At 41.7% G+C, this 24,624-nt stretch overlaps 1 protein-coding gene across 4 annotated transcripts in view; it reads left to right on the plus strand.

Annotated features, from left to right (window-relative positions):
• Positions 1-24,624, plus strand: part of Arhgap26 (Rho GTPase activating protein 26) — a 416,502-nt gene that overhangs the window by 124,195 nt on the left and 267,683 nt on the right. For all 4 annotated transcript variants that reach the window (XM_026384432.2, XM_077800951.1, XM_026384433.2 and 1 more), the window contains exons 7-10: positions 11,644-11,748; positions 13,119-13,248; positions 16,721-16,821; positions 22,199-22,293. In XM_026384432.2, the coding sequence (XP_026240217.1) occupies positions 11,644-11,748; positions 13,119-13,248; positions 16,721-16,821; positions 22,199-22,293 (431 nt within the window). The remainder of the gene's footprint in view (positions 1-11,643; positions 11,749-13,118; positions 13,249-16,720; positions 16,822-22,198; positions 22,294-24,624) is intronic.

The following is a 24,624-nucleotide window of genomic DNA, read 5'->3' on the forward strand; positions in this document are numbered from 1 at the left end:
TAGTGTTACGACCGCTCACACAGTCCCTCTCCCTTCTGCCTGGCACTTGAGGATGCGAATCATGTTGTATCTGCTGCCTGCCTATTAATCACGTAGGCCTCTCAGGCATCAGATTGATGGTCACAGTTCAGTGGCATCACAGGGCTTGTGTTGGAGTCACCCTTCCAGCAGCCTAACACTACCTCACAATGCTGCATCATTCATCTTGCTTCATCTCTTCCTGTGGGCAGCGAATCATCCTCATATCATCACAAGAAGAAGGGAGATGTGGTATAGTAAGACATTCTGAGAGGGAAAAAGACCACATAACTTATGCAGTACATAGCAATATACATTACAGTATGTTGTTTTCATTCTTCTCTTTTAGTTCATCTTATTGCAGTTTATAAATCAAACTTTATCATAGATACATTGTATAGGAAAAAAGGGTTTGGTACTCTGTGATTTCTGGTATCCACTGGGGGCCTTAGAAGGTATTCCTATGGATAAGCTTGGACTACTGTATTTATACAGGGCTAATGATGAGATAAGCAGTTCTTAGTGTTAGAAATAGGGAACTCTCAGACTCTGCCCAAGCCCTGAAATTTAAGGGCCAGACCCAGCAGTCTTTGTTTTAATAAGCCTTCTAGGTGATTCTGCTGCACCTGGCAGTTTGAGCCACTGGGCTTAGAATTGTACAAGGGAGAACATGAAGTAGCCATTGATGATCTTGGTTGAAACCTTGCCATGTACTGAGCTAAGCCCTTTACCTACATTATATCATTCAATATTATAGCATCTCTGAGGGTAGGTACTGTTTTTATTTCTATTTTTGGATGAAAAAATGAAAACACATATAGACGTGACCCTTGCAAAAAATCTATTGAACTGAATTGTTGGGGTGCTTGGGTGTTGGTTGTAATCAAAGGAATCTTCCAGCTTTTCAAAGAAACACTGTGTGCCTGGACCATTACATTTCTTTCTTTCTTTCTTTGCCAATGGACTTTTTTTTTTTTTAATTTATATGCAGTACTGAGAATCGAACCCAGTGCCTCACACATGCTAGGCAAGCACTTGACCACTGAGCCACAACCTCAGCCCCTTCGTTTGTTTCTTAGAAAGTGCATTAAAGTACCAGGACATCACTTACCTTCATAAATATAAAAAAAATGTTTTTAGTATTCCAAAGAAGAAAAATCAGACTTACAGGCTTTAAACATGCAGGCATACTTGTGTGCTTGTGTATGCACGCACATTCGTGTGCACACACATGCACACATACACACACATCCCTATATGTACATGCAGGAAGCCTTTATATTCTTGTTGAGGTACCAGATGTTCTGGAGATGTGGATTGCAGATATGATGCACACAGACTGCATGAAGCTGAGCCATACTCCTCCATTCCCTGAGTTTTCATAATTGAAGGTTGGTTAGTGCTACAGAGAACTTGTTCTCCACATTCATTGAATACTGTGTCTCTCTGGGTTTCTCTTCCTCAGTATTTCTTGGTGCTCTATCTTCCTCTCCTTCCCTCTCTTCTGTCCCATTTTAGCTCTATTCTTTCCTGTTGTCTGTTGTATTCTGTCCTTGGCTTCCTCCTTCCTCATCTGGCCTGGACCATATTGCATCTTCTAACACAGTCTGATTCTATGCCTCTCTTGCAGAACAGCCCCTGACAGCACTCCCATGCTAAGCCCACTCTATAGGTGATCCGAATTAACCTTCACCTTACCTGTGCACTAATATATACCATCACTAAACTCCTCCTGTTAAAGATGAGTTAAAGAGAGTCCTGTGGCTTGGCTACTGGCTGTGGTCTTTGTTGCATGAGTAATGATTCTTGGTAGCTGTATGAGTTTTCTGTAACAAAGGACCACAAACAGGCTGGCTTAACACAGCAGAAATCTATTGTCTCACAGTTTGAGAGGCTGGATGTTTGAAGCTGAGGTGTTAGCAGGGCCATGCTTCTTCTGAAACCTACAGGGAAAGGATCTTTCTTCTTCTGGCTTTTGGTGATTTGCCCACGATCTTTGGCAGTCCTCTCCCTTCACAGGGACATCTTCCTGCTGTGCATGTCTGTCTCTGTGTCCCAATTTCCTCTTTTATAGGACATCAGTCATGTTATTCTTAAAAAACTATTAGTGCCCACCCTGATGACCATACAGTTACTTGACCACCTCTGTAAAGACCTGTTTCTAAGTAAGGCTACGTTCTGAGGTCCTTTGGATCCTTATGCTTTAGGGGGTACAATTCAGCACATAATAATCATTCTGTTCTTTTTTTTATTGGTTGTTCAAACCATTACATAGCTCATGACATATCATCTTTCATACATTTGATTCAAGTGGGTTATGAACTCCCATTTTTACCCCTTATACAGATTGCAGAATCACATCGGTTACACATCCACATTTTTACATAATGCCATATTAGTGACTGTTGTATTCTGCTGCCTTTCCTATCCCCTACCATCCCCCCTCCCCTTCCCTCCCATCTTCCCTCTCTACCCCATCTGCTGTTATTCAATTCTCTCCCTTTTTTTCCCCTTTCCCCTCACCATCTCTTATATGTAATTCTGTGTAACAATGAGGGTCTCCTTCCATTTCCATACAGTTTCCCTTCTCTCTCCCTTTCTCTCCCACCACTCGTCTCTGTTTAATGTTAGTCTTTTCCTCATGCTCTTCCTCCCTGCTCTGTTCTTAGTTGCTCTCCTTATATCAAAGAAGACATTTGGCATTTTTTTTTAAGGATTGGCTAGCTTTGCTTAGCATAATCTGCTCTAATGCCATCCATTTCCCTGCAAATTCTATGATTTTGTCATTTTTACTGCGTAGTACTCCATTGTGTAAAGATGCCACATTTTTTTTTTTTATCCATTCATCTATTGAAGGGCATCTAGGTTGATTCCAAAGTCTAGCTATTGTGACTTGTGCTGCTATGATCATTGATGTGGCAGTATCCCTGTAGTATGCTCTTTTAAGGTCTTCAGGGAATAGTCTGAGAAGGGCGATAGCTGGGTCAAATGGTGGTTCCATTCCCAGCTTTCCCAGGAATCTCCATACTGCTCCATATTGGCCACACCAATTTGCAGTCCCACCAGCAATGTACAAGTGTACCCTTTTCCCCGCATCCTCTCCAGCACTTATTGTTGTTCGACTTCCTAATGGCTGCCAATCTTACTGGAGTGAGATGGTATCTTAGGGTGGTTTTGATTTGCATTTCTCTGACTGCTAGAGATGGTGAGCATTTTTTCATGTACTTGTTGATTGATTGTATGTCCTCCTCTGAGAAGTGTCTGTTCAGGTCCTTGGCCCATTTGTTGATTGAGTTATTTGTTATCTTATTGTTTAATTTTTTGAGTTCTTTGTATATTCTGGATATTAGGGCTCTATCTGAAGTGTGAGGAGTAAAAATTTGTTCCCATGATGTAGGCTCCCTTTTTATCTCTCTTATTGTTTCTCTTGCTGATAAAAAACTTTTTAGTTTAAGTAAGTCCCATTTGTTTATTCTTGTATTTAACTCTTGGGCTATGGGCGTCCTATTAAGAAATTTGGAGCCCGACCCCACAATATGTAGATCAGAGCCAACTTTTTCTTCTATCAGGCGCAGAGTCTCTGATTTGATATCAAGCTCTTTGATCCATTTTGAGTTAACTTTTGTACATGGCGAGAGAAAGGGATTCAGCTTCATTTTGTTGCATATGGATTTCCAGTTTTCCCAGCACCATTTGTTGAAGATGCTATCCTTCCTCCATTGCATGCTTTTAGCCCCTTTATCAAATATAAGAAAGTTGTAATTTTGTGGATTGGTCTCTGTGTCCTCTATTCTGTACCATTGGTCCACCTGCCTGTTTTGGTACCAGTACCATGCTGTTTTTGTTACTATTGCTCTGTAGTACAGTTTGAACTCTGGTATCGCTATACCGCCTGATTCACACTTCCTGCTTAGACTTGCTTTTGCTATTCTGGGTCTTTTGTTTTTCCATATGAATTTCATGATAGCTTTATCTATTTCTATAAGAAATGCTGTTGGGATTTTGATTGGCATCCATTAAACCTGTAGAGAACTTTGGGTAATATCACCATTTTGATGATATTAGTTCTGCGTATCCATGAACAGGGTACATTTTTCCATCTTCTAAGATCTTCTTCTATCTCTCTCTTTAGGGTTCTGTAGTTTTCATTGTATAAATCTTTCACCTCTTTTGTTAGGTTAATTCCCAAGTATTTTATTTTTTTTGAGGATATTGTGAATGGGGTGATTTTCCTCATTTCCATTTCAGAAGTTTTGTTGCTGATATACAGGAATGCCTTTGATTTATGCGTGTTGATTTTATATCCTGCCACTTTGCTGAATTCATTTATTAGTTCTAGTAGTTTCTTTGTAGACCCTTTTGGGTCTTCTAGGTGTAGGATCATGTCGTCCGCAAATAGTGATATTTTAAGTTCTTCTTTTCCTATTTTTATGCCTTTAATTTCTTTTGTCTGTCTAATTGCTCTGGCTAGTATTTCAAGGACTAAATTGAATAGAAGTGGTGAGAGAGGGCATCCCTGTCTTGTTCTAGATTTTACAGGGAATGCCTTCAGTTTTTCTCCATTTAGAATGATGCTAGCCTGAGGCTTAGCATATAGCTTTTACAATGTTGAGGTAAGTTCCTGTTATCCCTAGTTTTTCTAGTGTTTTGAACATAAAGGGATGCTGTACTTTGTCGAATGCTTTTTCTGCATTTATGGAGACAATCATATGGTTCTTATCTTTAAGTCTATTGATGTGGTGAATAACATTTATTGATTTCCGTATATTGAACCATCCTTGCATCCCAGGGATGAATCCTGCTTGATCATGGTGCACAATTTTTTTGATATGCTTTTGTATTCGATTCGCCAGGATTTTATTGAGAATTTTTGCATCTATGTTCATTAGAGATATTGGTCTGTAGTTTTCTTTCTTTGCAGTGTCTTTGTCTGGTTTCGGGATCAGGCTGATGTTGGCCTCATAGAATGAGTTTGGAAGAGCTCCTTCTTTTTCTATTTCTTGAAATAGCTTGAAAAGTATTGGTATTAATTCTTCTTTGAAGGTTTTGTAAAACTCCGCTGTATACCCATTCGGTCCAGGGCTTTTCTTGGTTGGTAGTCTTTGGATGGCTTCTTCTATTTCTTTCTTTGTTATTGGTCTGTTTAAATTGTGTTTGTCTTCCTGACTCAATCTGGGCAGATCATATGACTTAAGAAATTTATCGATATCTTCACTGTCTTCTATTTTATTACAATATAGGGTTTCAAAATACTTTCTAATTATCTTCTGTATTTCTGTAGTGTCTGTTGTGATATTGCCTTTTTCATCCTGTATGTTAGTAATTTGAGTTTTCTCTTCGTTAGCATGGCTAAGGGACTGTCGATCTTATTTATTTTTTCAAAGAACCAACTTTTAGTTTTATCAATTCTTTTAATGTTTTTTTTGTTTCAATTTCGTTGATTTCCGCTCTAATTTTAATTATTTCTTGTCTTCTGTTATATTTGCTGTTGTTTTGCTCTTCCTTTTCTAGGGTTTTGAGATGTAGTGTGAGTTCATTTATTTGTTGGTTTTTTCTTTTTTTGAGGAATGAACTCCAGGAAATGAATTTCCCTCTTAAAACTGCTTTCATTGTGTCCCATAGATTCCGGTATATTGTGTCTGTATTGTCGTTTATCTCTAAGAATTTTTTGGTTTCCTCCTTTATGTCTTCTGTAACCCATTGATCATTCAGTAACATATTGTTTATTTTCCATGTGATGCAGGATTTTTCCTTCCTTCTTTTATCATTGATTTCCAGTTTCATTCCATTATGATCATATATGGTGAATGGTATTATCTCCACACCTTTATATTTACTAAGATTTGCCCTATGGCATAATATATGATCTATCTTTGAGTAAGATCCATGTGCTGCTGAGAAGAACGTGTATCCACTTGATGATGGTTGATATATTCTATATATGTCGGTTAAGTCTAGGTTATTGATTGTGTTATTGAGTTCTATAGTTTCTTTATTCAGCTTTTGTCTGAAGGATCTGTCTAATGTCGAGAGCAGTGTGTTGAAGTCACCCATAATTATTGTGTTGTGGTCTATTTGACTCTTGAACTTGAGGAGAGTTTGTTTTATGAACGTTGCCGCACCATTGTTTGGTGCATACAAATTGATAATTGTTATGTCTTGTTGGTGGATGGTTCCTTTTAACAGGATATAGTGTCCTTCTTTATCCCTTTTGATTAACTTAGGTTTGAAGTTGATTTTATTCGATATGAGTATGGCCACTCCTGCTTGCTTCCGAGGGCCATGTGAGTGGTATGATTTTTCCCAACCTTTCACCTTCAGCCTGTGTATGCCTTTTCCTATCATATGAATCTCCTGAAGGCAGCATATTGTTGGATTCGTTTTTTTGATCCAGGTTACTAGCTTATGTCTCTTGATTGGTGAGTTTAGGCCATTAATATTTAATGTTACAATTGAAATATGATTTGTACTTCCAGTCATATTTATTTATTTATTTTAGTTTGGCTAGTTTTTGGTTATTTTCCTCCCTCTTTACTGAGTTACCTCCTGCTGTTAGTTTTGGGCACTATTTTTCAATTCCTCTTCTTGTAGTATTTTGCTCAAAATGCTTTGCAGTGCTGGTTTTCTGGCTGCGAATTCTTTTAGCTTTTTTTTAGCGTGAAAGATTTTAATTTCATTGTCAAATCTGAAGCTTAATTTTGCTGGATACAGTATTCTTAGTTGGAATCCATTATTTTTCAGCGTTTGAAATACATTGTTCCAGGATCTTCTCGCTTTCAAAGTCTGTGATGAAAAATCAGTCGTTAACCTAATTGGTTTACCCCTGAATGTGATCTGCCTCTTATCTCTCGTAGCTTTTAATATTCTCTCCTTGTTCTGTATGTTGGCCATCTTCATAATTATATGTCTTGGAGTTGGTCTATTATGGTTTTGAATGTTTGGGGTCCTGTAGGCTTCCAGGATTTGGCAATCCATTCCATCTTTCATCTCTGGGAAGTTTTCTAGAATTATTTCATTTAATATGTTGTCCATTCCTTTAGTTTGAATCTCAATGCCTTCTTCTATCCCAATGACTCTCAAATTTGTTTTTTTTAATAACATCCCATATCTCTTGAATAGATTGCTCGTGGGATTTAAGCATCTTTTCTGTGTTGACTGTATTCTTTTCAAGTTGATAAACTTTGTCTTCATTATCTGATGCTCTAACTTCTACTTGATCTAGTCTATTTGTAATATTCTCGTTTGAATTTTTAATTTGGTTTATAGTTTCTTGCATTTCTACGATTATTGTTTGATTTTTTTAAAGATCTCTATCTCCTGGTAGAGCTCATTCTTTGCCATTTGAATTTGTTTGTTTAATTCATTTTCAAAATATACTTTTATTGCCTGGACTTGCTGTCTCATGTCTTCTCTAATATTCCATTCCATCTGAGTTAGGTATGCCTTGAGTTCTTTCCCTATCCATGCTTCTGATGCTTCTAGGTCCTCCTGTAGATTTAAGTTGTCCTGCATTGTTTGTACTCCTTTTTTCCCTTGTTTTTTCATGATGTTCACATTACTTTCCAGCTCTGTTTGACTGCTGTGTTTTTGCTTTCTCCTATAAATTTGTTTTGGCTTTGTATATCTCTGATGTCTCTCCTTTGTGGTGGGAGATTATGCCTAGAGATGTTGGGCTTTATTGTACTTTAAAGCTGATTCATTCAATTTATAAAGGGCTTCCGGATTCTGTATGCATATAGTGATTTGTTGTTTGTTCTTAGGACTTTATGTTTAGGTGCTATGAAGGTATAAGGGTTAGTATGTCTTGGCTACTTTAGAAGGTTGCTCTACTGAAGGGGGATACTAACCGTCGATTGGATCAGGGTGTTGGTAGTAGCTAGGTATTTAGGAGCCCTATAGACAGCCTCGAAACATTCACCTATTTGCATTTAGACAATTACATGTAATGGAGGACATAATGCTTGGGATGAAAGTTGGGGGCAAGGGGAAGGAAGGTGCTCTTAAAAAGAAAGAAGGAGAGGGAGATAGATAGAATAGAGGAGAATGGAAAGAACAATAAAACTTGAAAGGAGAAAGAAAGAAGGAAAAGGGGAGAGAAAAAATAGAATAAAATAAAATAAGAATTAAAATTAGGTCTTAGAGATCCATTTTCTTCTCTTCCCATAGGCAGAGCTGTGCCCTCCGAGCTGAGTTTTGCCCTCTATGTGTCGACAGCAATCCCTGTAAGGCGGCTCCTGGGAGTCTCTCAATCCTGTTGGTCCAGAGCCGTTTCACTTCTCCAGCCCCTCCTCCCCTTCCTCCTGCCAGCCAGCCAGGTCCTGCTCACCGGAGGCGGTTTCCCAAGGATCTGGTTACACTTCAGCCCCATTGCGTGCCCTATTTCCCGAACGACTGAGCACTCTCTCTATCATTCATCTAAGCCCCAGTGATGTGGAGCTGAGGTCTGGGAGTCAATAGTTTAATTTTTCCGGACCCCTTTGGTGGGCACGCCCCCGGAAGCTGGCGGCTAAGACCTTGGGTGACGACACTGGTGGTAATGTGAGTTGGGGGTCGAGAATCCCCTCTGCTACCCTCAGCCCCTACAATCACGACCACTCCGCTGGCGGTAGGAAGAGTTGGGGGTCAGGAGTGCCCTCTGTTTCCCTCCACCCCTACTGTCACGCCCTCTCCATTGGCGGTTGGAGGAGTTGGGGGTAGGGAGTCCTCTGCTTCCTTCCGCCCCTACAGTCACGCCCATGTCACTGGCAGTAGGGGGAGTTGGGGGTAGAGAGTCCTTTGGCCCTTACGGTCACGCCCACGGAGAGATTTTGAAGTTTCCCGGTTGTTTGTATCTGGTGTGGATGGGAGTCACACACCTGCTAAAGTAAATTCCTCTGGGTAGGAATCTCGTTGGCCAAACTTTGGTGGCTTCCCCTCTCTGCTATGGCAGGCCCCTGGCTCCTTGCCGGAGTATCCGAAGGGAGGGGTGGGACTGGCTTGTCTCTGGTCTGACCCAATCTCTGGTTTTAGCTCCCAGTTCGCTATTTCATAAAGGCTTGGTTAGAGTCCCTTCACGTCGCCTCCTGAGCCGGGCGGGCGGGGCCGTTCAATCATTCTGTTCTGTGAGTGGTGGCAACCTGAGTTTATCAGAGTTAAAAATGATGTATCTCAAGCAGTTCCAGTTTTGCTCTAAAAAATATGGTCCCTGTTAGTCAGGAAGTAGGAGTAGGTTTTGCTTACAGTCATTGTTTGAGTATGGAAGGGGAAGAAGACAAGGGGAGGCAGCAGAAGTGTGTGATTCGGTGGCTGCTCAGTGGATGAGCTGACCACTCTATCTGGTTAACAGGTGGGGCTCCAGCAAGCTCTTCCTCCTTGTGTTTGATAGAAGCATTTCTTTGAAGCAGGTGGATCCTCCCCATCTCTGGAGTCCTTCTGTGGGCCTCACCCTGCCCCCTGAGGAGTGGACTTCCATTTCCCACTGGTAACAGGTTCAAAGGTTCATGCAGCATGTGGGAGGGGACATAGGAGGTGAGGGAGGAGAGAGAAGGTGCTGTGCAGGGAGAAGGAAGAGAAAGCAGGCCAAAAATAATAGTATCTAAGGAATCATTTCCCGTAGAAAAATGGACAGGCAGGCATGAAACCAAAGGAAGTGAAACCAAAATAAATATTATTAACTCTGCCTCTGGAGCACTTGTGTATATGCCCAGGTGACATTTTAGTGAGTTGTTTGAGAATGTGTAATTGCCCTGAGCAAGAGAGGCCCTGTTTACTTTAAGTGAAGGAAAATCAGAGTTAATAGGAAGAAATGACCTTAGAATGTAGGGCCGGGTCTTGTTTCATCACTCATCAAATAGGGTTGGCTTAGTGCTTTGGAAAAGTGATAGGATCCAGGATTGGTAATCTATGGAGAGGACAAAGGTAAGAAGAGGTGAGGAACAGTTTACCTTTTTGTGAATGACGGAACTGGTTTTGGCAGAAGAGCCCTTTCTCCTCTGTTACTGGATCCATCTAGAAGGAAAGACACAGGCCCTCCTCTCAGAAAAATACTTTATATGGAGTTAGTCCAAAGGCTTTGGTCATCTTTTAAGAAAATAGTTCATTTTTAGTACTTGGTGACTCTCTCTGTCCACTCATTTGTGGATTTATGTCAGGGATGTACACGGTACTCTAGATCTTTTCATAGCCAGAGGATCCAGCTGTATGTGCTCCCATGAGAATCCAAGGGCACAGATGTGCTGGGAACACTGGCAGTAGGAACTCAATGTACCACATTGTTATAGCCTGGATGATGTTTGATGTTCCACTACAGAGCTCTGATAAATCAGTGGGGCATGTGGCTTGCCATGAAGGCAGGCCCCCTGGGTTCAGGTGGAGTAGTTACCTTCCTTGGTGCTTACCACTGCTGGGTGTGAGAGAGCCCTTCACCATCATTATCAGAGCTGCCTCTTGGAAAGAAGAGTCTGGTAAAGATAAATGGGCTTGGGATTATGTTTAACACATAAAGTGTGTTCATTTAGGGACGGAAAAGTCAAATACAACAACATAAACTAAAGCCAGCGTGTCTTGGTGTAATATGTGGTAGGAGCAGGTCAGGAAGGTCAGAGTGGGCCACTAAGAAAATGTGTCAGAGGACTGGGCATGTGGCTCAGTGGTGGAGCGCTTACCTGGTGTGTGCCAGGCTCTGGGTTCAGTCTTTGCAGGACAGGGATGGTCTCTGCATGTGGAGAGCTGAGCTCATGACAGGGGAGGCGCGGTGCTTCTCAGACTTATCCAGCCTTTTATTATAATTGTTTCTTTGGGTCAAAATTTGGAACTGAGGCAAGATGTGGAGGACTTGGGAAGGGGCCAAGAAAGCACAACAGTGCGTTTTGGATTTAGGCTCTTAAGGAAAGACCAAAGGAACATTGTTTGTTTATTTTGGAGCAGTGGAGGTTGGCCCGGGCTCTGGGAGGGTGTGGGTTTTGAGTACATGGAGGTGTGCTATGAGATCATGGTGGACAGCTGTTTTCACCATTCACTACGCATAAGACTAAACAATGAATGAACTAGCCTTTTAGCCTGAGGGGATTGAAATGGAGGGAAGCCATTATACCTGAAAATGTGGCACTATTTTAATAAAGGTGTTTATAGTGTTTATTTTGGGATTTTTTAGGGAAAGCCCAGAAACACACCTTGACTTTGCCTGTTAGACTGAAGACTCAGACCACACCAGCTTCCTTCATTCCCTTCCTGTTCTACATCATAACCTGATGTTACAAATGTACTCAAAGGAAACAGCTGGAGCCCTGGTCTTTCTTCTTTGAAGAAATAATGTTCTTCGGTGATGATGAGGCTTACAGGCTCAGCCCATGGGTGTTGATGCAAAGGAGACCTGGCTTCATTCCTGGCTCCCACTTATGTGTGTTTTGGGCAAGTTATTTAATCTCCCTGAATATGCTTCCTTATTATTAAAATGGAGTAACAGGAGTGCTTAGGCCATAGATCAGTGAGGTATAGAAGGGCACAGTGCCTAGCACAGAAGTGGTATTCAGTATATGTCAGCCATTATCATTGTTCTACCTTTTGAAACCAGTGTTGAGAACTCAGAGCTACAGCATCCTTCTTTTCAGTGTTCATGTAACCTCTGCCTTTCTTCTTTCTTTACAGCTGCTGGCCTTCCTGCAAGGACTCTTCACTTTCTATCACCATGGTTATGAACTGGCCAAGGATTTTGGTGACTTCAAGACACAGTTGACCATTAGCATACAGAATGTGAGTGGCTCTAGGGACAGACTTCCTTTCTCTGGTTAAAGTATGGGTCTGGTTGCTAGAGAGCTGGGCTGGGACATAGGTGAGGAGGGTGGGTCCTGCCTGGTTCAGAGGGCAGCTGGGGGCAGGCACATCCAGAGTGCTGGGTGGCCTTGAGTCAGACCATCATGCTCTTCTCTATTATGTCAAAGCACTATTTATGTTCAGGGAAGTGCTGCTTCTGATTATGTCTTAAATCAGCAGCACCAAAATCAGGATTTCCTTTGGCCTTGCAAAGCCCAGCCCAGCCTCCCTTCCTTGCATCTAGCTGCCTGGCCACATGAAACCTTAGTGTGTGTGTGTTCAGGGAATGGGACTGGGGACACAAGCTCAAAGGATGTGCTCTTTTCCAACTCTTAGGAAGGCTGGCCAGAAGTCGAGGTCAGTATGGTCACTCCTAGTTACCTTCCAGGTTTTACACACAGTACGTTTTGGTGCACAGAGCAGTTACGGGGGCTATAGCTGCCTTCTTCACTATGTGATGGGACTTGTTGACTTTTATATTACCTCTCGGTGCTCTTGTGTAGGAAATAGACCCCAGGGTTTCTGAGTGACTGTGTCATATAGCCTTTAGGAGTCTGGAGCCTACATGGTTCTCTGCATCATCTAAGAGAACAGGAAGTGCAGAGTCTCAGAAAAGATTTCACAGAGGGTAGCTTTACCTTAGACTGGGTTCTTCTGAAGGTTGCCTCTGGAATGGAAGTTGATACGCAGCAGGTTCTCTGGAGTGCCATGCCAGCCAAAGCCCCTGTGAGAGAGGAGCGAGGAGGATGGCAGGGCAGGCTGAGCTGTGCCATGTGCTCTGGGGCTGAGTGGACCTAAGAGTGGCCTGAGTAGAATTCAGAAATACAGGCTGCTCTGGATAGGGGATGGTCTTGAGTGCAGCAGCTCCTCTTTGAGGAGGGGCCCATCTGTGAGCCATCAGCAGGCAGCCCTCTCTGCACTACAGAACAGAGGCCCTCAAGTCCTGAAGGTGTGTGCAGGCCCCTAAGTCAGAATCGCCTGGGCTGCCGTCTAAACTGCGTGTTTTAGGCCCAGGGGCTCTGAGTTGATCTCTAGGTGAGAGAGAGCAATTAGGCTCAATTAGGCCTGGGCATTTGCATTTTCTCAAGTGTCCTGGGTGATTTTGATCTAGTTTCTGAGTCATTTAGGTGTGAGACTGGAAGGCCAATGTGTATATGAATATGACACTTCTTGTAAATGAATATTCACTCAGTTCTTGGAGTGTTGAGTGACCCTTCTCTGGTTTTAGATCTATGAATTCTGTTGGATTGATCTTGTGAATTGTTAGAGATTTCATTTCTTTCATTTGAGTCAAATTCCTTTTATCCTAGACAAGAAACCGCTTTGAAGGCACCAGGTCAGAGGTGGAATCCCTGATGAAGAAGATGAAGGAGAACCCCCTGGAGCACAAGACCATCAGCCCCTATACCATGGAGGGGTACCTCTATGTTCAGGAGAAACGTGAGTGTGCTGCCTGCCAGCAGCAGGGCATGGAGGCCCTCTGTCCAGAAGGTGGAGAGTGTGTCCAGTAGTGCCTGGCCTACTGAATACATGCTGTGGGAGGGGCCAGTGATGGTATGGTGCAGCTTCCAAGGGGAGAGGTGAGGTCTACAAAATCTTGTCCACCTCTTAGTGGTGTATTCTGGATTTGTTGTGAGTGGGTATTTCCCTGGGAACCTGGGATTCCCTGAGGGATTCTCTTCTCTAGTGTCCCTGTGCAGCATCCTGTACCCTCAGTGCAGGGTCCTTGGAAAGGTCTCACGTGCTAGACCTTCTTGTCTCTCAGTCGTCAGATCCTTTGGGAGACCTAATACTTGGTGATTCTCTTTCCAAGTGGGAAAAGTCATGACTTAGGCCCTTTTTCTTTTCTTCTTTTATCCTAATACTTGAGTTTTATGAAAAGTAGAAACAAAAGCTCCCTTTGAGAGCCAGGAAGGAGACCCACTGTTCTACTGATAATGATGTCAAGGAAAGATGCCAGGTGCTGCTAGCAGGAAGTGTTTAGCAATGTCACAGATTCATGCCAGAGGTCTAGGGAAGGGCTCTGTGGTGGGACTGTGCTACTGAGGTGGCACTTGCAGGCTTACTGCATACATGTAATTCCAGGAGTGAGAAAGGTTGAATTGTTTTCTTTCATGGTTCTTCTCTGGCTCTCCCTCCTTGCTTTCCTAGGAGCAAGTCTCTCAGATTTGTGCTGGTTCTGCATTCTTCTGGGTCCTCTTGTTAGGCAAATATCTTCACTCATATAGCTTCCTGATGGAATGGATTAGAAACATTTGGCTGTAGTGATTATTCTTTTCAGCAATTACTAAAAATTTGCTTGGACGTAAGAGTTTCCCCTGGAAACAGTGGGGCAGCAGTGGGACTGGATGGACTGGTTGTGATGTGGGGGTCACGTTCCTTATTCTTACAGGGAGGAGCTGGTGGAGGTTTATAAGAAGTGGAAGCCACTTCAGATGTGTGTTTCACTTCCTAAATCAAAGTTTCCAATTGTTGTTGTTGTTTTTTCCCAAAAAGAGAAGATATATTACACCCCCTACCCTGCCAAGAAGTTTTAGGGTCAACTTGAAAATACAAATTTTTAGGGCTTTAAAAATGTCGTTCAGTGTCCATTACAATGCTTAATTTACATGTTACATAAGATCGGTATTGCTTTCTTGCATTCTCACGTGACATTTAGTTTTGTTCCACCCTTCACATGCTTGTTTGAAATCAATGTGTTGATTATCCTTAGAACCACGTTTTATGGTTCTCTAACACAGTAGTCTAGAGTATTTCATTGAGGTGCATCATTTTTTATGTTAAACTTTTGGTAACTTATTGTTTTGAAACATTGCAAACATACAAAAAAGTCATAAGAATGATTTAAGGGGAAATATGGGAATTTACTCAGATGGACCAGTTTTTAGCATTTTGCTATAGTTATATCATTTTTTCTCTTTGTATGCCACAATCTCATATATATATATATATATATATATATATATATATATATATATATATATTTAAACATATATTGATATGTATATATATACATATATTGATATATATATCTTGCTTTCTGTGCTCACATGTGTGTGTGCACATACACGTAGATACACATATACTCTTTTTCTGAACCATTCAAGAGCAGGTTGCCTAATCCATGCTCCTTCACTTCAGAATTTTTAAGGATAGGGATATTCATTTATGTTACCACATCCAAGGAATGGAATATTGATACAGCATTTAAACTACAGCTCATATTTCAGTAGGTCACTTGTCCCCATAAAGCCCTTACAAAGCATTGTTTCCTCCATTACTTACTTGTGTGCTGGATGTAGTTGTCATGCCTCTAGTTCCTGCCAATCCAGAACCATTCTTCAGCCTTTCTTTGTCTTTCATGACCCCGAAGTTTTTAAAGGACATGATCCAATTCCTTTATAGAACTTGATTCTGTGTGGGTTTGTCTGATGTTTCCTCGTGATTAGATTTGGGTCATCTAATTATCTCCAGCTCAGGCCTGCATGAGTAGTGCTATGTTCTTCCCCTCAGGGCCACATCCCTCCATCTCCTTGATGATGCTGTTAATTTGATCATCCACACAAGGTGTGATCTGGTCTCTGCACTCTCTAGTCACTGCTTTTTCCCTAGCCACTCCTTTCCACACTTTGCCCTCTGTAGACTTCATGTCCAATGACTCATGCCAGACCCAACTTTGTGATGCTTGACAGATGGTGATTTCCCAGCTCTGCCTCTCCTTCCACATTTAGTAGTTGCCATTCAGTGTCCTCCCTTCCCTTCCTTTCTCTCTCCCTCCCACTCTTCCAGTTCACCCTTCTGTCTGTCCCTCTGTCTTTCCATTGGCAATATGAACTTTCATTCAGTAGGCTATAATCCATTACTGTCTTTATTCATCTTGATGCTTAAATTGGCTAATACAAAGCTCTCCTGGAACCTCATGTTGTGTAGTCACTGGAACTTCCCCCTAAGCCACAGAATGCATTTGTGTGGTTGGTGTTTCGTTTGTGCTTGACGCCCTATTGTGAACACTCACGTCTTGCCTTTCAGCAGTTGCAGTTGGCAGCCATGACACACCATTAATAATTATTAAATGACTACTGATTCCCTTTTTATGCTTTTAAAATTTTTAACCATTTCTGCTATTTGATCTCTGTAAACATCTAGAACGAGAGCTCTTGATTGAGGCTGTTGCAGGCTGGTCATGCCTTCTTCATCTCATACTGTTCTGTTGTTCAAAATATAGGCTGAATAGTGAGTGAAGTCAGAGGTCTCATTAGACCTCCACTCTATGGCGTCTCCCTTTCCCTGAGGGACAATTTTGAGAAACAGCTCCTTAGATTACATTTGAGTCTTTCAGTCACTTCCACTCTGTACCTCTGGTGTTTCTGAGGTATCACCGTCTGTTTTCCCAATAATTTTTCCTTCTGCCAAAGTAAATATGAGGGGTTCGGAAGTAGGTCAGAACCCCCAGTGTCTGTGCACAGAGTCACCGAGCAGCTGTGTGGGAAGCCTGATGTCATCGTCCCAGTTGGGAATGGTGACAGGCACTTGGAGGAGCCTTTCTGGGTTCTTTCCTTAGCATCTTACTCCAGTCAGGAAAGAGAGCGGAAACTCCAAATGGAGATTGATGATGGGAATGTGAATTAATTTCCCCAGGGAACCTCTACTTCCCTTACATTTAAAGACCCAATGGAGAGAATTTTAGTGGGAAATAGAGCTCTTGAGCCTCTGGGGGAAAGCCTTGGGCTGGTTCCATTTCCAGCCTGTGGGATCAGATTTCTGTCTGTTTCAGTCTAGCTGTGTGGAGAATCCATACCCTCAAACAGGGTAGGTGAGCATTATGAGCGGGGGGCTATATGTTTCTGCAGTTAATGCTGGGCAGCACACAGTGGGCAAGTACAGATGTTTAATGGGCAATGTTACCTTGCAGGTCACTTTGGAACTTCTTGGGTGAAGCACTACTGTACATATCAACGAGACTCCAAACAAATCACTATGGTACCATTTGACCAAAAGTCAGGAGGAAAGGGGGTGAGTTCCTTTTTTAAATTTCATGCTTGATTTGCTTGGCTAACAGATAATGACTATAATGTGAACATTAAGTAACATTTCCAGTGTTTCACTGTAATTCTCTTAGTTTTTATACAGTAGTTCCAGAAGGCCTGGTATCCTGAAGATAACTAAAATAAGATGAATATTCTTAGCTCTAAGTTATGTTGGGAACTGCAATTAAGAAAGATGCTTATATTTCACATGTACATGATATTAAATGTGTCAGATGTTTTTAGAAGCTGAAAAGTCTTGGATGACCTCCTCCTAGGAAGCTGATTCACGTTAGTCTCACTTGATCCCTGGAGAGCTGCCATTTGGCAGTTTAGATGTTCCAGTTATCTATTGCTGTATAACAAGTCACCCCAAAACTAAGCAACTTTGACAGCCACCATACCAGCTATTTTAGTATGTCTCATTGTTTCTGTGGGTCAGGAAATTGGGGAGCATTTGAGTAAGTGATTCAGGCTCAGTTCTCATGTGGTTCCAACCAGATGGTAGTAGAGTAGAAAGTCTGTGGGTCTGAAGCAGCTCAAGGCTGGCCACACAGAGCCCTCTTCCTCTTTCCTGGTTTCCTTCTGTCCCCTCCTCTTGCCCCCACTCTCCCTCTGTCTCTATGGTCTTAGGACCTGCCTATCTGTCTCCCCATATAGGCAACTTTTGGCTTCCTCACAGCATCACTATGCAGATGGGCTCAGAGTGACTGCAGGCTTCAGCAGTGGATATTCTAGCAGTTTACACAGGCACTGTACTGCTTTTTCACAACCTAACCCCAGAAGTCATTACCCTTACTTGCACCTTTCTGTTGGTTGGAACGGTCACAAGAGCCCACAAAGTTCCCATAGGAGAGGGTACAGACCCTATCTCTTTGTGGCAGTACTTCTAATGCTTATTGTGTCAAGAGCATTTGGGAATGAAGAGACTATAATGCCACATCAGGCTCCCTGGGGCCCTGTCCCACAGCTGCTGGAATCTCTAATATTCTTCCCTTATACACAGATATCTCCTTGCCTCGTGCCAATCAGCCTTTGGTGGGAACTCTCAATGGTGCCAAAGTCCAGTGGAGTGATCTGTCTTCTGTCTTCTGCTATTCTTACTACCTTCTTTTCTTCCTCTAGTGTTTTACATTACATTATGATTATCCTAGTTTTGAACTTAAAAAAAAAATCCATTGCTTGGAATTTTTGGTCTTTGGATTTGTGGGTGTTTTTTTTTTTTTTCAATAGCTAGAAATTTCTTGCTGATTATCACTTTGAATTTTGCTTCTCATTCTTACTGTTATTTCCTTCTGGAGATGTTCAAATGTTTTTTATAAGTATTTATGTTTTTCCTCTCTCTGGGAACTGAGCCCAGTGCTTCATGCATACTAGGCAAGCACTCTACCACTGAGCTACAGCCCAACCCTGGTTCTATTTGTAGTTTTAAGTATTTTTGAGTTGTATCTAATCATTGATAAATGAGTCCTATGCAATCCTGGCACCTTGACCCTTTCTCTGGTGCCTCTTTGTGCAGTGTGTTGGGAGGTGTGCATGGGACCACAGTGTACACGTGTATAACACTGGCTGCACCAGATCTCAGGTTGGTGGCGTTAGGTACAGTCATTATCACTGTAGCTACTCAGCCATGCTGTGCCCTTTGCTCTCTTCACGTCCAATTTCTCTTCCGGGCTTTCTTTTACTTTAGCCACAATAGAGAAGTTTATCAGCATCTCTGTTCCTTCCTTGTATCCAAGCAGTAACAAAGCCCTTTTAATGTTTCTTGGCAGAGGAGGGGCTGACTTGTAAATAATCTCAATAAAGCAGACATGTTAAAATATCATAGAGAAATTACAGTATTTTTGAAGGAATATCATAAACCTGTGTTAGGAAGAGTTCCCTAGTTTCTGTGAAATGAACCTGGAGGAGGCCTGCTTAACTTGGGGTCAGAGAATTTTTGTAACTCTTAGTCCTAGAAATCACCTTCGCTGAATTATTCTCTCCCACAGTCTTTATTTTGGGTCTTTTTATCTTGTACTTTATCAAATATTTAATGAAATGCTCTTGCATTTTCTCTACACCTGTCTTTCTTGAAAGTAAAGAGTGGAGACCACTGCAATGGGTGTTTGGGACTCCACTCCAAAGATGTCAGCGGGATCCTGAAACACCTCCTTGGTTGTCAAGGGGTTTACACGAGCCAGTGCAGATCAGTTTCTTAGGACAGAGCTTGACACTGATGAGTGTGATCTTAGGACCTTGGTATTATAGTAATTCATCTTCCTAATGATAATTTCTCACATTTATATAACATTTTATAGTTTTCTACTTCCTTTTATTATCCAATATTGTCCTATTTGATCCAATTTTCCTTCTTTCACAAAGGGAAAAATTGAGGGTCAGAAAGAGCAACAGATTTCTAAGGTCATACCGCTCAGGAGTTCCAGAGCTAGGACTGAACCCCTCATTCCAGAGTCTGAGTCTCCTGTTTCTGTAGCCATAATGTCACTCTCTGTCAGCTTTCAGGTGAAGAGAAGTAGGGGGACTAGCCATCTAGAGGTAATGTCCTCTCAGTTGGTTCAGAGGAATCATGTGATACTGCATTCATGTTGTACAAACCTGTCCTAGGCACTGGCAGCAGACTTGACATAGATCACAGGGTATTTTTTTTTTTTTCTAACATGATTTTTCTTCCCTCCTCCCCACTGTCCCTTTCATTTGAATTATTTTCCATTAAAAGTGCTGACTTTGCTCTCAGCCTCAGGCCTGGAATTGTGAGCAGATTTGCTACATCCTCTTGGAGAGAGGAGCCCACATGTGGTGAAGGAATGTCCTGGCACCTTACCTTCTGAGAGGGAGCTCCCTCTGTGCAGGTCTGAAGCAGCCCTGTGCTGATTCTGTCCTTTCCTGCTGCTCTCAGGATACAGACCAGACTCCTGCATGGTCTGGCCCTGGCCTCCCTCATACCCATTCCATTCTGCCTCTCACTCTGGCCTTGCAGTACACCAGTGTCCCTCTGTTCCTTCAAGACCCTCTGCTGAGGCCACAGGTCCTCTGCACCCACTTGCTCCTGTTCTCCTCATTCTCTGTCCAGTGAATCCTCCCGACCCCAGCTCAGGGCAGCTTCCCCAACCTTCCTGACCCCATCAGATCCTTTTCATTTCAGCTTAAACACAGTCAGCCTCTCCCTCCTCCCCCCACCCCCAGCCTGCCAACGCTCTCTCAGTATTTGTCATAAAAAGTTGTTAACTTTTTGTTTAAGTGATTATCTGTATCTGCCACTTTCTAAACCCTCAGTAGTTAAACCGAACATTTTTATAGATTTTTTTTCCAATACGGCATAGTCATCCTTGGGCAAGAACCTCATCTTTCTACTTTTTCTGCTTATATTTGATGATCCTTTATAGATTCCTGTATTCTCCCATTTCTCTAGGATACTTCCTCTGAGCTTTCAAAGTAGAAGCTGGTCTAGAGCTAGTAAATCTGAAATACAGACATTAAGAAATTGGTTGATCCTGTTGGGTGTTTCTATTTTCAAAGAACAAAATTGTAAGTTAGTTTAAAGATTTACTTGGCTTTATTTTCAATTCTAGAATTAAGCAATACTTCCTTCCATAAAATAGAAAAAAGTGTTCTGATGAGCAAAGCAGTTTTTAAGACAGAAAAAGGCTGAAGAAAGCATTAACAGAGGACTCAGAGTGAACTGGTCATTTCAGTTACTTATAAAGATGGGACAGGGAGATAGATAATCAGAAAATAACAGATCTGTCAGCATTAGGCTACTTCAGGTTACCTCTCAGGCAGAGGGAACTTTATTATCATGCCAATTGAAACAAACTTGTTTGGGAATTTTGGCTTTGATCTCTTATTTTTCCTGGTTTCTTAGAAGGTCAGGTCAGATAAACAGCTTGGTTTTGATTTAGTGACAAAGAACATTAGCTTGGGTGACTCCATGCTGACTTTAAGTCTAGGCTTTGGGGCCCAGGGTAGGAAAGGAGCCTAGTCCAAAACAGTGGCCTCTTGTAATTTTTATTTAAAACACTCATAGGTCTTACAAATGAGAGAAAGAACACTTTTCAATCTGAGAAATTAATCTTTGCTATTCAGTAAAAGACAATAGATGTAAGATTCGTGAATGTAAACTGTCTCTTCCCAGGTCTTCAGTGTTTAGTGTGCTACTCTGATATTAGTGGGTAGCTAAATTTACCTTATGTAGTCACATTTCCTATTATTTCAACAAACCAGGCAGGCTTGCTGGTTTCTTTCTTAGTTTAGGGGGGAAAAAAAAGTAATTGATTGGCAGGAGAAACAGAAACCCTAACAAATTCCCAAGTTAAAGAGAAAAAGAAGAAACTGGGGATACAACTTTGGTGTTCCTAGGCAATAAATGAGTGATATGAGATAAAATGGTTGTATTCTACTTCTACTACTCAGCAGTAAAAAGAAACAAACTCTTCATGTGCACAACATGGGCAAATCACCAAGCAATTAGGCTGAGTATAAGAAGCCAGATAAAAAAGGGGCACGTACTATGTGGTTTCATTTATACAGAATTATAGACAATGCAAATTAACCTGAAGTGACAGAAATCAGATTCAGTTGTTGCTTAGGGATGAAGGGGGAAGGGGAACCAAAAGACATGGGAAAAGTTTGGGGATAATGGAAATGTTAGCTCAAATGTAATGATCACTTCATGGGTGTATAAGTATATAAAAATTTATAAATTCTACACATTAAACATGTAGTTTAATAATATACTATGGGTCAGTAAAGCTGTTAAAATGTTTATCAAACACCTACTCTGTCTAGGACCAATTCATCTCAGGAGACACAAGAGTAGGCATAAATACTCTCTGCCCTCAGGGAGCTTACAGTCTAATGGGAGAGAGACATTAATCATCATTGAACATCTTCATCTTTGGACAGCTTCAGCTGTGATCAGCACAGTGAGGAAGGGAAAGGTACATGGTGCTATGTGAGCTTGTTTTGGAGGAGATTTGACCTGGTCCAGGAAGGTGTTCTTGAAGAAGTGGTGACTAGTGAAAAGACTCAGAAGCTCACAGTTAGGAGACCATCTTCAATTCTTATCGAATCCACGAATCACACATGTTTAAGACAACATCAGCAGGTGCTCATCCACCATGGATTGATACTATACCATCCCTATATACTAGTATTGAAGATGTTTAGCTCTGGGTACAATAGTTTCCTAAATTTAGCTGGGGGAGGCTTTGGCCTGAGAAGGTTTTATGATCAATGGCTGATCTTACATGGTTACATACTCTCAGGTTGGAAAGGGTAAAGTTATCTGTTTAGGTACCGCATTTGTCCTGGAGAGGAACAGCCCACATTCTGCTTCATCTTGATGGTCTGTCTATTCCTACTAGGGAGAAGATGAATCGGTCACCCTCAAATCCTGTACACGGAGGAAAACAGACTCTATTGAGAAGAGATTTTGTTTTGATGTAGAAGCAGTAGACAGGTGAGTCATTTTCTTAGGAACAAATATTGCTAAATTTGGATTTCTTTCCTTTTCCTTTAAGTCAAAATTTTCTGCTTTTTTCTCCTACCCTCCCTTCTTTATCCTCCACCTATATCCAGTTTGGATTAGACCTTGGGCCATCACTGATTGTGAGGATCAGTGCTGCCTCCCCATCTTTTAGGTTCAGCAATGAATTGTAGCAATGAATTTGATTTTAGCGTCTTACATACTTAGGGTATGTGTTATGTCTCCAAGAGATTGGGTAGATACTTAAACAAAACTGTTTAGCCTGATTGTAACTTTATAAGGCCCCCCCTTAAATAATACAATGATTCTAAAGGAATTGAGCCTAGTAACTTGGGAGGCTGAGGCAGGAGGATCCCAAATTTGAGGGTAGTCTCAGCAAATATCTTAAAATTAAAGAGGACTGAGGCTGTAACTCAGTAGTAAAACATGCCTGGGTTCAATCCTCAGTTCCAAAAAATAAAACAAAGCAAACAAATAAAAGGGACCTGAGATGGAAGAAATTTTATTCCAATTTAATAAAAAGCTTTTAATGAAAAAGCTTTCAGTGGCAGCATTTCACCTACCACTGTGCTCATCCAGGAAAGATACCAATCACTTGCAAAATCAGTCTTTGGAAAGAGAGCTGTGTGTTGTATTCCTCAAGATTTATAGTGTGTCTCATTAAATTGTACCATTTCATGGTGTTAATCTGGTTTGACAAGATTCCAATTCTTTGAGACACTTTACTTGGCAACAGGTTAATTCTTTCAATGAAACCCACGTGGTAAGCTTATTTAAGCTGCCTGTTCAAGATCAGCAATGCTAGCACTGAGATCCTTAAATCTCAGCATGATACTCATGTAATACCATTTAATCTCTTTCCTTTAGTTAAAGAAAAAAAAAAGCTGCCTTCCATGGGAGATTTACCTATAACCATTACTCTGAGGTCTGGAAGGTTCTGAGATAGTGCCTCTTGCACTAGAATGACTTCTGTGGCAAGTGTCTGCTCTGTACTGTGGCTGCTGAAGGCTGAATACCCTTTTAGCCTAAATTAGAAGTTCATGGAAACTAATTACATCTCTTGAGTAATTTAATCATTCTGTCTTTGGCTCTCAAGCTAGACAACTTAGGTCCAAATTTTGACTCTGTTGCCTAGTCGCCATGTGACCTTAAACAAGTTACTTAATCTTACAGAGCCTTGATTTCCTCATCTAGAAAATGAAGATAGTAATAATACCTAGTTCATAGGATTGTTGTGAGGATTCTGAGAGATAATACATGTAAAATGTGGCAAGGTGGCAGATAATAAAGTGCTCAACAAGTATAAGTTGTCATTTTTTTTATCACTGATTAATTTGTCCTGCATCAGACTCAATATATCCTTTCTCTTTTAAACACAGATTTGTAAAGAAAAGAAAATGCCCCACTCCTTCACTATGTGTGGTCCTGTAAGAGAGGAAGGTAAAGGAGAAGGGCAGCGCGGGGCATAATTTAAATTTGGATAGCAAAGGACAGTTGTAAAAAGCCATCCTCCAACCAAAACTGGTTCTTGGTTGTAAGCAAATCTGCAATCTGGATGTTTCAAGCACTCATAGATGTATCTCTATTCAGATATAGAATTAAGGGAATCCATATTATTGGCATCCTTGAGGAGGTTCAGAAGATGTGTTTGGGCGGATGTTCTTATGCATGTGAAACATTTATTTCCTAGAGCTGATCATGGGCATGGTTGTTTGGAAGAGGGCACACCTTGATTGGCAGCTCTCTGGCAGGTTGAAAACAAGCTCAGAGATGCTTCTGAAGCTGCATTGTTTTCCATGCCTTCTTCCAAGGATTCCTGAGAAGTTGTGGAGATTTGCTCTTGGGGCAGTTAAAACTCCCTGTGGCATCTCCCTCTTGTTTCCACCTCGCCAACACTTCCAAGCACCTTCCCTCTCTTATCATGCCTACAAAACCTTTTCAGGACCCTATCACAAGCCAGGAGCACATGTTCACGCTTCACACACAAAGAGTACTTGGGAAGTCAGTTTTTCCCCAGTGTCTCTGGGTCCCTTGGTGTGAAGTGGAAGCATCTTGGGCAGATTCAGAACCAGGCTGCTGAATCTCCTGTGAAGCAGGAGGTGAGTGGACAGTTCCATGAAAACCCTTCTCTCAGTTTCTTCTAATAGGTCTCATGGGTTAGGTTACATGTTGGCAGTATTTTTTCTTCTGTTTCTTCTTCCTCCTCCTCCTCCTCCTCCTCCTCCTCCTCCTCCTCCTCCTCCTCCTCTTCCTCCTCCTCCTCCTCCTTCTTCTTCTTCTTCTCTCTCTCTCTCTCTCTCTCTC

The sequence above is a fragment of the Urocitellus parryii genome, chromosome 1 (genome assembly GCF_045843805.1).
Source record: "Urocitellus parryii isolate mUroPar1 chromosome 1, mUroPar1.hap1, whole genome shotgun sequence".
NCBI lineage: Eukaryota > Metazoa > Chordata > Mammalia > Rodentia > Sciuridae > Urocitellus > Urocitellus parryii.